Raw genomic sequence first — 12,116 nt, forward strand, 5'->3', positions numbered from 1 at the left:
TCCAACTCCCCTGCTAAAGCAGGACTGCCCAGGGCACATTACTCAGAACTGCATCCAGATGGGTCTAGAATATCTCCAGAGAAGAGGACCCCACAACCTCCTTCGCTAGCCCATTCCAGTGCTCTGTCAGTAAAGAAGTTTTTCCTCATATTTAAGTGGAACTTCCTGTGTTCCAGCTTGTGCCCATTGTCCCTCATCCTGTCACAGGGAACTACTGAAAGGAGTCTGGCTCCATCCTCCTTGCACACACCCTTTAGATACTTGTAGGCATTGATAAGGTCTCCCCTCAGCCTTCTCTGCTCCAGGCTAAAGAGTCCCAGCTCTCTCAGCCCTTCGTCATGAGGGTGATGCTCCAATCCCCTAGTCATCTTTGTTGCTCTCTGCTGGACTATCTCCAGTAGCTCCCTGTCTCTCTTGAACTGGGGAGCCCGGAACTGGAGGCAGTGTTCCAGCTGTGGCCTCACCAGGGCAGAGTAGAGGGGGAGAATGACCTCTCTGGACCTACTCTTCCTTATGCCTCTAGGCCACACTCTTCCTTATGCACCCCAGGATTCCATTGGCCCTCTTGGCAGCAAGGACACATTGCTGGCTCATGGATCATTTATTGTCTACCAGGATTCCCAGATCCTTGTCCTCAGAACAGCTTTTCAGCAGGTCACCCCCTAATCTGTATTGGTGCATGAGGTTCTTCCTCCCCAGGTACAGGACCCTACACTTGCCCTTGTTGAACCTCACTAGGTTCCGCTCTGCCCAGCTCTGCAGCCTGTCCAGGTCACGCTGGATGGTAGCACAGGCCTCCTTGCTGGATTGATACTGACCTTCCTTCAGTCCTCAGCACCTCTCCTGTTCACCATGGCCTTTCAAAAATGATGAAAAGAGTCCCAGCAATAACATCTACCAGCTCTCTCAGCACTTGCAAGTGCATCCCATCAGGGCTTATGGACTTACAGATGTCCAGTTTGGCCAAGTAGTCTCTAACCCTGTCCTCCTCTACTGAAGGGAAGTCATATCCATCTTCCTCAGAAAGCCTGTCTACCTTCTTGCAGCCATTACACCTAAAGTGAGATGCCTTTATATCTGTTAGGCTTGGAGAGATCTAAGAGTTACTATGTTGCTGTCGCTACTACATCCTAGAAGGAATACCATGTCTTCCTACTAGTAGAGACAGAGGGTCTTGGGAGAGTTTTTCCAACACTGGTGTTTCTGGCAAAGACTGAGCTAAGATTCTGCATCTTTAAAAAATACCAGGGGCGGCCATGGAATTTGTTATTTCTCTGACCCCGTGTCTGCAAATTCTCTTCCTATTGATTTCACTGGGAGAGACTTGTGTTCCTCTGTGCAATTCTGCCTCAGAAAGCAGAACACAGACCTTAAATAGCTGTGAAGTACTGCTGCGTGCTGTACAGAACGCGCAGCTTCCACCCCTGAGGCTGCCTCTTAAAAATGTCCTGACACAAGGGTTTTTTGAAAGAAAATGCTGTTCCATGAAATGAAAGCTTCACAGAAGTATATTCATTTGTTTCGGAATGTTGATGTAAAGGTGATAAAAATATTATTTCAGTAACATCAAATGAACTGTTTATAGGTTATAATTCTACTCAAGTCCTTTGTTTTGACTGCTGTACCCAAGTGAGTTTTTAATATATAGTTCAAAACTTTTCAGATTTGGTAGGATATCATAACTGATACCATAATTGGTTGCAGAATGTTTCAAATAGTAGACAAGAAACAAACTATTTAATTCCTTCAAAATGAAATCCTGAAACTAAATATTTAAATCATGTTGGAAAAAAATCAGATTGTCTTGTGAGCCTCCTTTTGGTCCACAAGAAAATCTATTTATAGGTACATGATCACTAACGTTTGTGCAGCTCTCTGGGAGTCGTTTGGATGTTGAATTAATCTTAGATCAATATTATTCTAATTACCTGCTAGGAGAAGGCTATTTCCACAGCTCATCTTTGTTACTGCAAAGAGTTTAAATGCAAAGATTACATTTCTTGATGCTTTTTCTTTTTTCAGGAAAGAGCATGTCAGTTAGAACCTAGACCTTGTAAAAATTTCTCTGCCACTGCTAACCAGGTATGTCCATTTTACTTTTAAAGCTTTTTAGAGGATATTTAGGAAACTGAGATAGGATAAAGGAAAAATAAGATTGCTATGTTTGCATTCCTTGCAGTGGAAGGCACTCCCATACTGTGGCTTTGATCTCTGGTTTAATTCTGAGACCAAACTAGTGTGGCCCTCTTTTCTGCCTTAATGAGTGAACTTGCTAATGGTTTGTATTTCTAAGGTCAAAAGTCTCAGTTTAGCTGCTTGTAATAGATCTGTCACTTGCCAACAACCCTTGCTAGTCTGCTTTTCAGAGTCTTAAATTAATGGAAATGGGTAAATCTCAGGAGAACGGTTCCAGACTCAACAAGAGGTGGGCTGCAGCTGGGCTCTGCAGGAGCAGGGAGACAACTGCAGATGCCCCTTTGCAGGCACTGACTCCTCTGGCAATGCAGCTGTCTTTGGTGTGGGGGTTGTCCTGTTGCTGATGATCTTCCATCACTGTGTGGTGGGATGAGCTGGTTATTTACTGGGAATTTACCAGGATTCATGGAGTTTTTGGGAGTGTTAAGATTTTGATATATGCAAATATATATTGATGTATTGTGTTCTTTTACTTTGTCTAAATTTAGCAGTATGCAAAAGCAGGTTTCTAAAGCCTGGAGCTGAACCCAGTGAGAACTACAGCATAAGGAATGTGGAAGGCCCACTTTAAACCTGTTGCCATAGACTTAGCTCTGTTTTATGTAGTGAGAATATGCCTGTTTATTCATTATAAAGAGCTGTTCCACAATTGTTACACGGTATTTCTGCAGTCCCTTAAAAATGTAGAAAGTACTCTTTTGCATGACATTTTACATGGGAAATATGCTGTAGCTAAGAGAAAAGCTTTTCCCTTGTTTTCTTTTTAGTCTCTCAAAATAAATGAATGGATATAAAATAGCATTTTAATATAAGCTGTTTTTTTTTCCTTAACCCTTTTTCCTTCTTGTTCTTCCTTATGCTCATAATTTCCTCTTCCAAAGTTTTCTGTTCTGCTTCTTCTACTCTTCTCATCACATCTTTGTTCTTTCCTTGACATTTGGAACATCTTTCCACCTTCATTCTGTCTGCAAATTTACAATACAATGTAGGGTTTTTTGGTTAAAGGTTTCTGCTACCTTACTTTATTCCAATGTCCTACTCCGTATTTTGTGTTTGAATCATACTCCCTCTCCTAAGCTGATGTGTCAGAATTTGATTGCCTTTTGTTTTGTCCTGAAAGTAATGCACCTGCTTCAGGTACAGTACTAGCACTCCAATAATAATGGATGATTCTTAAATAGAAAAGTTATTTTTTGTTCTACTTGACACTCCTGGCACTTGTCATAGTAGAAGATGTAAATCTGCTCTCAGTTTCCATTTGATGATATGCTGCAGAGCTGGAGTCCAAGATTTAAATTGTGTTAAGCAGCTACAATTTAACTTTCCATCACCACATGATGTCATATATGTCATAAAGCAGATGTTTCATGCATGTTTCCTATTAAACACTGGTAAATTAGTGAAACAGAAAGTCCTACATAAATGAGATGGAATGTAAGCACCAAGAAGAGTGCTGGAGGAAGGAAACTTAAGAAAGCAATAATGTGTTCTTAAAAAGTAAGACATGACCCATCAAGTTTAAAAATCCTGGGCTTCAATCCCTCACTTTTTTCTGCAACAAGCCATGTCTCTTCAGCTGATTCCAGTAGCAGTGTTACTGTTGTAGGGCTATCGTGCTTTTGTGATGGTGTAGATGGCTGTTTTCTGGAGTGTCATCTAATTCTGACAAGTCCTGCCTCTGTCTATCTCAGTGGGAGATCTATGATGCATATGTGGAGGAGCTTCAAAAAACACAAGCTCAGACAGGAAAGAAAGAAGAGGAGAAGAGGAAAGGAAGAAGGTCAACCTTCCTGGAGTCACAGGTACATTTCATAATGTTGGAAGAAGCCTGTTCAGAGTGGTGTTGGATGAACCCATAATGCAAGTTAGGTAATTTAGCAACCCACACTGGCTAGTTGTCTCAGTTGGAAAGTAACAACCCCAAAAAATGCAAACATTAGTTTGTACTAGGAACTGTATTTCCAAAACAGGATTTCCATTTTGCTGTACTTTTTCTGGGAATACGAAGTAGTGTGAAACCATAATCTTGTCTTCAAACTTGATTTCCAAGTGAGATTTACTGCTTTCTTTTTTCTTTTTTTCTTTTTTTTTTTTTTTTAGTGCATTATGATGTTTCTGTCTCATTTTTTATTAGTGTGGAAGGTATAGAAAAATGAAATAATCAGAAACATTGTGTGACTTTTCAAAGAATTCCAAGTGATACAGAGGTTTTAAGTAAAATCTTCTAATCTTAAAGGCAAAGAAATTTACGATTCTTTCAAAATGTAGCTAAAGTACTGTAGTGAAACATATTTCACTAGTTTTTATTGTTTTAATGATAATGTTACAGAATTGTAACTCACATATTTTCTATTTATAGCCCTATAAACAGTAAATAATAGAGAATTAATATAAAAGTTAATAATAACTATTTGAAATCAAAGCCTACGTACTTAAAATCAAATAATGATTCTGGGAGCCATGACCTAATTTGCAGGATTGATTTAGTAGAAAGGGACAGAAGCATCTCTCTCCATTGTTCAAAGTGCTAAGACATGGTCAGTAGTTACACAGCATGGTGATACCTCAGTTGTTATGATGTGATCATCCCAAGAGGAGGTTGGCCACTCAGTCCTACGGAGTAGCAGAGGGGATGGCAAGAGCTGCTGAACTGGAGTAGCTTCCATTAGTCTGGCTTCTCAGAGTAGCAGGTATCATAACTCCTGCCAAGCTCTAAGCTGGTGTTGTGATCTTGCCATGAGGGTGATACAGACTCCTAATCCAAGCTGCTCTGTGAGGAGTAGCCTACAAGTGCAGAGATGCCACAGTCCATTCCCTAAAGTGACAAAATCCCCATTTCAAAAACCTCAACCTACTTCAAGCACTGAGATTATGATAGGGCAAACCTGAAATATTTTCTTCATGTTCTGGAATGTTTCAGGAAGTTTCAATTATGGTTTAACAGAATCCAAGCTGTACAGAATTGTAGGTGGTTCTTTTATCCCACCCAGTTATTCCATTTAGAAGACAAACTGAAATAATTTCTATACTGAATGGAGCAAAATGCACTGAGAACTATGACACAAAGAGATGGAAGTCAATCCTTTGCTTGCCTCTCAAACAGGTGTAGATGTATTGATGTAACTAAGATTTATCTATGTAATAGAAGCTGGCTCCTGAAAGTGTCTTTAACACTTTCTTACCATATGATTGGTTCAACTGTAGAGGATTTATTTGGATTAGCTACCCCATCAGCACCATTCTGTCAAAAGCCTTACAGTAAAAACAGACCAGGAACATGTTCTGACAGGTTTCTTCTTATTAATAGTGCATTGCAATTCACAGTCCTTTCTAAAACTAAAAAACCTTTCACCTGAGAATGTTTTGGAGAATTAAGACTGAAGTCAGTGATACGCATATGGGCTTAATGGGTGGAAAGCTACAAGTTGATAATGAAAAAGAATAAAAATTCTACTAATGAAACCATATAGTAAAAAACCCTCTGCATGCTCCACTGGCAGTAGTGAGAAGCTGGCACTTGTGATCGCTTCCTTTAGTGCTTTGTTTTTCACTCTTAGCACTTTCCAGGGCACTTGCAAAGAAGCCAGAAAGTCAATACACTGAAAAAGTCCAAGAAAAAGCTTGTTTATGAGCCAGTCTCCCAAACTGAGACCCTCTGTGAAGCTGGTAGATCAGCTTGCAGTGTATGAAAAACATGCTGCATTTTCCAGTCATTAACTGGAAAAATGCAGCCTGCAGTAATCCAAGGCTAAAATCAGATTTACAATGGGCTTTACATCTAGTCATGTGAAGGTCTATGGAAAGCTTGATGCCATCAGAATCTGTATTTCTGGTCTCAAGTCAGCAGCAAATGGAGACTGGGTTTCATGGAGCTTCCAACTCACAGGTTACACACCTTGGACCACACATGGTAACTGAAACAGAGCTTTCTAGCTAAACTTTCTGAGCACACACTGGCTTTGGTCATTGCTGAAGAGGAACTGTGGAACATCAAGCAGGACATGTGACTGATCTGGATCAAGGATGCAATGGCTAGAATTTCCACCATTGTTTCCGTCAAGATAGGCACTAGGAAGTAAAAGACTGTGATAGCTACTGAGGTATGACTGGAGGATTCAACCCAAAGGGAAGAAGAGAAAATGAGTGGATATTATCAGAGGTGTATCTCTGGTGGATCACTTGCTGTGGTAGGAGGCCATAAAAGAGAAGATCCTGGAGCTAGAGCCACATCTGGAGATGATGGTAGGAGTCAGATGAGGATTTGAAAACACAATGAATGAAAAAAGAAACAGTACTGGTATTCAATAAGAGAGAACAGATGACTGAGAGAGGAAGAACATGATCCATGGAAGAATGTGGCCAAAGGCAGAAAGGAGAGAAGAGAGCATAGGAGAGGAGAAAAAGAGAAAAAAAAAGTAGAATGAAGCTGTGCACTGCACAGAAGAATGTGGAGAAAGATCAAGGAAGACATGGTTTGGCAAATAGAAGAGTGAGGCAGCCAACAGAAAAAAGAATGGAGATAACCAGAAATTCCAGCATAAAGAAGGATGAGAATATGAAGAAGAATATGAGTGGATAGAAACTGGAATGACAGAAACTATTTGCCTGGAGATGGTGATGAGGGACTCTTGTAAATCTCAATATGTCTGTCACTCAAATGTACCTAGAGAGAAGAGGATGTGCTACATCTGAAGGCAGTGACGTATATTTGAAACTTTTCCTCAGTTTTCAGTAAAGGCAGCAAACAGAACATGGAGAACACAGAACATCAAATAAGAATTATATTAAATTTTCTGAGCTGAAAGTAGTAGAAAGCAGAGAACTAGGCAGAAGTGTTGCATCTGCTTGTCATATTCTTACTTTTCTGAGGCATTTGCTTAAGGCTCTGACTGCAGAGAGGATCCAGGCCCAGAGACACCCTTGGTCTGATCCAGGATGACCCTCCTCATATAGTTTTGTGAGCATAGAAATAACAGTATCTGAGGTAGAAGCAAAATGCAAGGAGCTTAATGTGATTTAGTTGATGCTGGCTAGCTCTTCTCATCCTGAGATGACAAGGCATGATATCACAAGTCTGATAGTGAGGCTTTTAATGACTCTATCTATAAAGAGAGGTGGAGCTATGTAATTGGATTATAAGAAGGATATGTAAGACAGGTAAAAATGGTTCAGTTAGTCTGATCTTTAATACTACATGAGGTAAAAGAATTAATATGGAGGGAAAGAATAGAGAATAGGGAGTAAACATGGAATGGAATAAAATAATACGTGTTTACCAAAGGTGGGCTGTGAGCATATTATCTCATCTCTTCCTTTCATAAGAGAAAAGTTGTGGTTTCCTTTAACAAGGGAAGTACAATAAAGGTAATCTACCTGAAACTCTGTAAAGCTATTGCTGTAGTGCCTTTAGGAATTTGTTGTTATTACTACAGACGGGGAGAGACTGGTGGAGAGGAAGACTGCATTTTGGAGTCTCAAAGTAATCTTTGATAAGGCAAGGAGTTACAGTTTGAAACAACAGGGAGAAACATAAGTGTATTGGTTGGTGAATTGTGACATGGCTATGAGAAGACAATGTATTACTGGAATGTATTGTGTGAAGGACAACAGAGAAATACTATTTATTTCATGTAAGGCAGAGTGATACTCTACCTGGAGCAGTACAGTGGTACATGATTTTCATCACCCCGTTGTCAAAGATGATAGATTACAAACTTGCATAGGTAGGGAAAGTAATGTAGGAAATTGAAAGCTTGAATGCAACAGACTAAAAAAAAATCTTAGTATATTTATCTGGTAATGCAAAGGTGGAGGAGAAGAATTACTGCAGCAGAGGATAGTGTCAGGTGGATGTGAACCAGTTAAGGGTGTGTTAAAGATGGAACTCTCTGCATTTGAACAGTCTCTAATATCCTCTGAAGAGGAAGTGATTGAAGAGTTTTTTAAAAAGTCCAAACTAAATTTATACTTAACTGTGAAATGTGCACTTCCAAATCATGTGAGGTCTTGTCTGACTGGTCTAACTCACAACAGCATTACTCCTTTCTGAGATGTGCTGGTGAGACAGCCTAGCCCACACGATCAAAGTTACCATTTGGAAGCTCTTGGATGACTACAGTTATTTTTGAAATAACCTCTGAAATTCAAATTCAGTTAAACCTTCATGTTATTATTCACCTTCCCTGGTTATCCCAAGGAGTGGATGAATTGTTACTGCCTTGCTTGTCTTCAGTCTGCTGTTTACAGTGTACCAGAATTTCAAGCAAACTATGAAAATGAAGAGATTAGTAAAATTCTGGAAATTAATAACTACTTGACAGGATTCAACCTGGGGGACTTTATTTGGGATTTGCAGTCGATGTTTAGAGTGCTGGGAAAGAGGTGGCAACACCCCTGTATATTGCTTTTTTCTTTGCTAGCCAGAGGCTCTTCTAGACAGAGTACATATCTTGTCAGAGACATGAGCAGTTACTGGTCTGGTTTTAAGATGGGGTTTGTCTTCTGGATATGCAAGTATACACCAAATATATAACCAGAAGCCTTTTCTCATGCCTCAATTTACTGGAGTTAGCCATTGCAATTGGTCAGCTGCTGAGAGGCGAATATGAAGATATTAGTGTTAATGAATGGTAGAGCAAGACCGAGACGTTTATTTTGGAAGCAGTAGCTCATTATCTGTCTTACACATGATTCCATTAGCATTATTGCTGTTCTAAAAATAATTTATGCACAGAAATACACAAAACACATTAGTTAGCTGCTGAGCTCTCATTACAATTGGCTAGCCCAGAGTTGGCCTACAACAGCAACAAAAAAAACTTTCCAACAGATCTTTGAAAAAAAGGATAAATTAGGGCTATCACTTCCACTAAATATTTATTTCTGTAACATAAAGAATAAATCAAACCTGAAATAGGACAGGATCCAGTGAGAAAACAGCATACTCTGATCCAGTTTAATGCCTGAACTGGCTGTATTGCTAACAGCATAGCTACCTAACAGAAAAGCTGACTTAAAGATTTTTGATTCATCTGGAGAGTTTCCTGAGTTGCAGAAAAAAATCCATTGAATAATACATTGCTTCTGTATTTATAGGGGTGTTTTGTTTAAAGTCTGCTTTCTGCTGACAAAAAAAAAAAAAAAAAAAAAAAAAAAAAAAGAAGAATTATAGGTGAGGCAGGATCTGGCACTCATCCTTGAGAACATATAAAGTAAGCCTTACCTTCAGTCCAGAACGATGTCTCAGCTTGGAAATTCAGTATGCTTGCCATGCAAGTTTTCTTGGATGTGTAAGAGAACAAGAGCCGTGATCCTGCTCACGTCGGTACGGTACAGCACTGCCATTCCTCCCCAGTTTCTGCCAGTTGCAGGTGCATGTTAGCACAGAAGAGAGATTTTTCCCTGCGTAACATATATAAGTAAGACAGCCTAGCTAATGCACCTGATGAACCAGCAGGACTTCAAGGACCACTTCTTGCAAGCTCAGCATCAGCGAGACCTAGACAGCCTGGAGAGTTGGGCAGGGAGAAACTTGATGAAATTCAACAAGGGCAAGTGTAGAGTCTTGCATCTGGAGAAGAACGACCCCATGTACCAGTACAGGTTGGGGGCTGACCTGCTGGAGAGCAGTGTAGGAGAAAGGGACCTGGGGGTCCTGCTGGACAGGAGGATGACCATGAGCCAGCAATGTGCCCTTGTGGCCAAGAAGGCCAACGGCATCCTGGGGTGTATCAGAAAGGGTGTGGTTAGTAGGTCAAGGGAGGTTCTCCTCCCCCTCTGTTCTGCCTTGGTGAGGCCGTGTCTGGAATATTGTGTCCAGTTCTGGGCCCATCAGTTCAGGAAGGACAGGGAACTGCTTGAAAGAGTCCAGTGCAGAGCCACAAAGATGATGAAGGGAGTGGAACATCTCCCTGATGAGGAAAGGCTGAGGGAGCTGGGTCCCTTGAGCTTGGAGAAGACTGAGGGATGACCTCATCAATGTTTACAAATATGTTAAGGGCCAGTGTCAGGAGGACAGAGCCAGGCTTTTCTCAGTGGTGTCCAGTGATAGGACAAGGGGCAATGGGTGCAAACTGGAGCATAGGAGGTTCCACGTAAACATCAGGAAAACCTTCTTTCCTGTGAGAGTGACAGAGCACTGGAACAGGCTGCCCAGAGAGGCTGTGGAGTCTCCTTTGCTGGAGACATTCAAAACCCACCTAGACAAGTTCCTGTGTGATGTGCTCTGGGTGATCCTGCCTGGCAGGGGGGTTGGACTAGGTATCTTTCGAGGTCCCTTCCAACCCCTAAGATTCTGTGATTCTGCGATTCTCTAAGGGGATCTGTTTTTTATACATCCTAACTATCACTTTTACATTGTTGGAGAGAAAAGGGATTATTACAGTTCTCTTTTTCTTAGTCAAATTGTAACCTTTTCAACATTAACCTATCTCAATTAAGCTTACTCAGAGCAATATGCTGGTGGCAGCTAATTACATTTTTATAGTCATGATCCCAATATTGCTGTACAAGTATTAGCAAAGGTGAATTGCTTTTTTTGAGGAAGTGTTTTAGAGAAAGACAGGTCTTATTGTGGCAGAAGCAATTATGGCAACTTTAAGTCAGAAGAGAGAAATCCCAGCAATTGAAAGTATTGATTTCTAGTTGAGGTGTTTCAAAGAGTCATGGAATCACAGAATTGCCAGAGTTGGAAGGGACATCTAGAGATCATGTAGTCCAACTTCCCTGCTAAAGCAGGACCTGTGTTTCTCTAAAACACTTCCATAGTTGCCAACCTATCACTACCCCTCATGTCTTTGCTGCCTCATGGATCACCAACACCCACCCCCACTGAGACAACAAACTTCAAGACCTTGCTAGCACTTCTACCCACAAGCACTGGCATGCTGCTCCCAGGCTCCTTTCTAGTAAGCCTGGTTTCAGCCTCAACCCCCTTCAAACCTAGCTTAAAGTTCCTTTGATGAGCCCTACTAACTCTTGTCCCAGGATCCTTCTTCCCCTTTGGGTTAGGCTTCCTCCACCTGTTACCAGCAGGCCTGGTGTCCTGTAGATCACTGTAACAGTCTCAGAGCCAGGAGTTAATCTGCTGGCTCTTCCGGTTTATCCTCTTATCGATCCTTGCAACTGGTGGGATAGAGGAGAACAGTACTTGTGCTCTTGATCCCTTAACCAGCCATCTCAGGGCTCTGAAGTCTCTCTTCATTGCCCTTGGGCTTCTGGTAGCTACCTCATCACTGCCTACCTGAAATATCACTAATGGGGAGTAATCTGAGTGCCAGACTAGGGTAGGGATCCTCTTTCTCTCCCTCTGTAGTTTCTCTTAATACCTATGAATTCCTAATGTCTATGGAATATCACAGTGTGTTAAAATTTGAAAACATCTTTTTCTGTGCTTTCATAAATGTTGAACATCGCAGTAAATTCTCTGTGATGTTCTCAATAAGTCGTCCCACAGACCCAGGAAAAACCTGGAGAACATGAAACTATCTACACTTTCACATGAAAGCTCTAACCACAAAGGATTGTATAAGGAAGTGTAAGAACACAACAAGAGTTTATGGTAGTCCCAAATATTCTTCCAGCCTTCAACTATTTTCAGCTATTTCTCAAGCTTGATATGTTTTGGCACATAGATCACACAATCACAGAATTGTCATGGTTGGAAGGGACCTTTGAGATCACTGAGTGCAGCCATCAATCAAAAAAAAAAAACCAAAAACCATACAAACACAAACAGCCACTCAGACTCAACCGCAAAAACCTACACAAAACCTCATACCTTGGCCACTAGAGCAAGCCCTGAAGAGCCACATCTACATGATGATCATACTGGTTTAGTCTTCCTCAAAACCATGTAAAATTCTTACATCTGCAACATCTTTGACAAGGAGTTGCACAAGATGTGTCATCCTGTGAAAGTC

The 12,116-nt window shown here is 40.9% G+C and overlaps 1 protein-coding gene across 1 annotated transcript in view; it reads left to right on the forward strand.

The window, feature by feature from the left end:
* The window catches only part of DNAI1 (dynein axonemal intermediate chain 1), a 159,335-nt gene that overhangs the window by 21,536 nt on the left and 125,683 nt on the right, over positions 1 to 12,116 (forward strand). Inside the window, exons 8-9 of the mRNA XM_051642737.1 lie at positions 2,023 to 2,082; positions 3,888 to 3,998. Coding sequence (XP_051498697.1) covers positions 2,023 to 2,082; positions 3,888 to 3,998 — 171 coding nt within the window. The remainder of the gene's footprint in view (positions 1 to 2,022; positions 2,083 to 3,887; positions 3,999 to 12,116) is intronic.

The sequence above is a fragment of the Apus apus genome, chromosome Z, assembly GCF_020740795.1.
Source record: "Apus apus isolate bApuApu2 chromosome Z, bApuApu2.pri.cur, whole genome shotgun sequence".
In the NCBI taxonomy this organism is placed as follows: Eukaryota; Metazoa; Chordata; class Aves; order Apodiformes; family Apodidae; genus Apus; species Apus apus.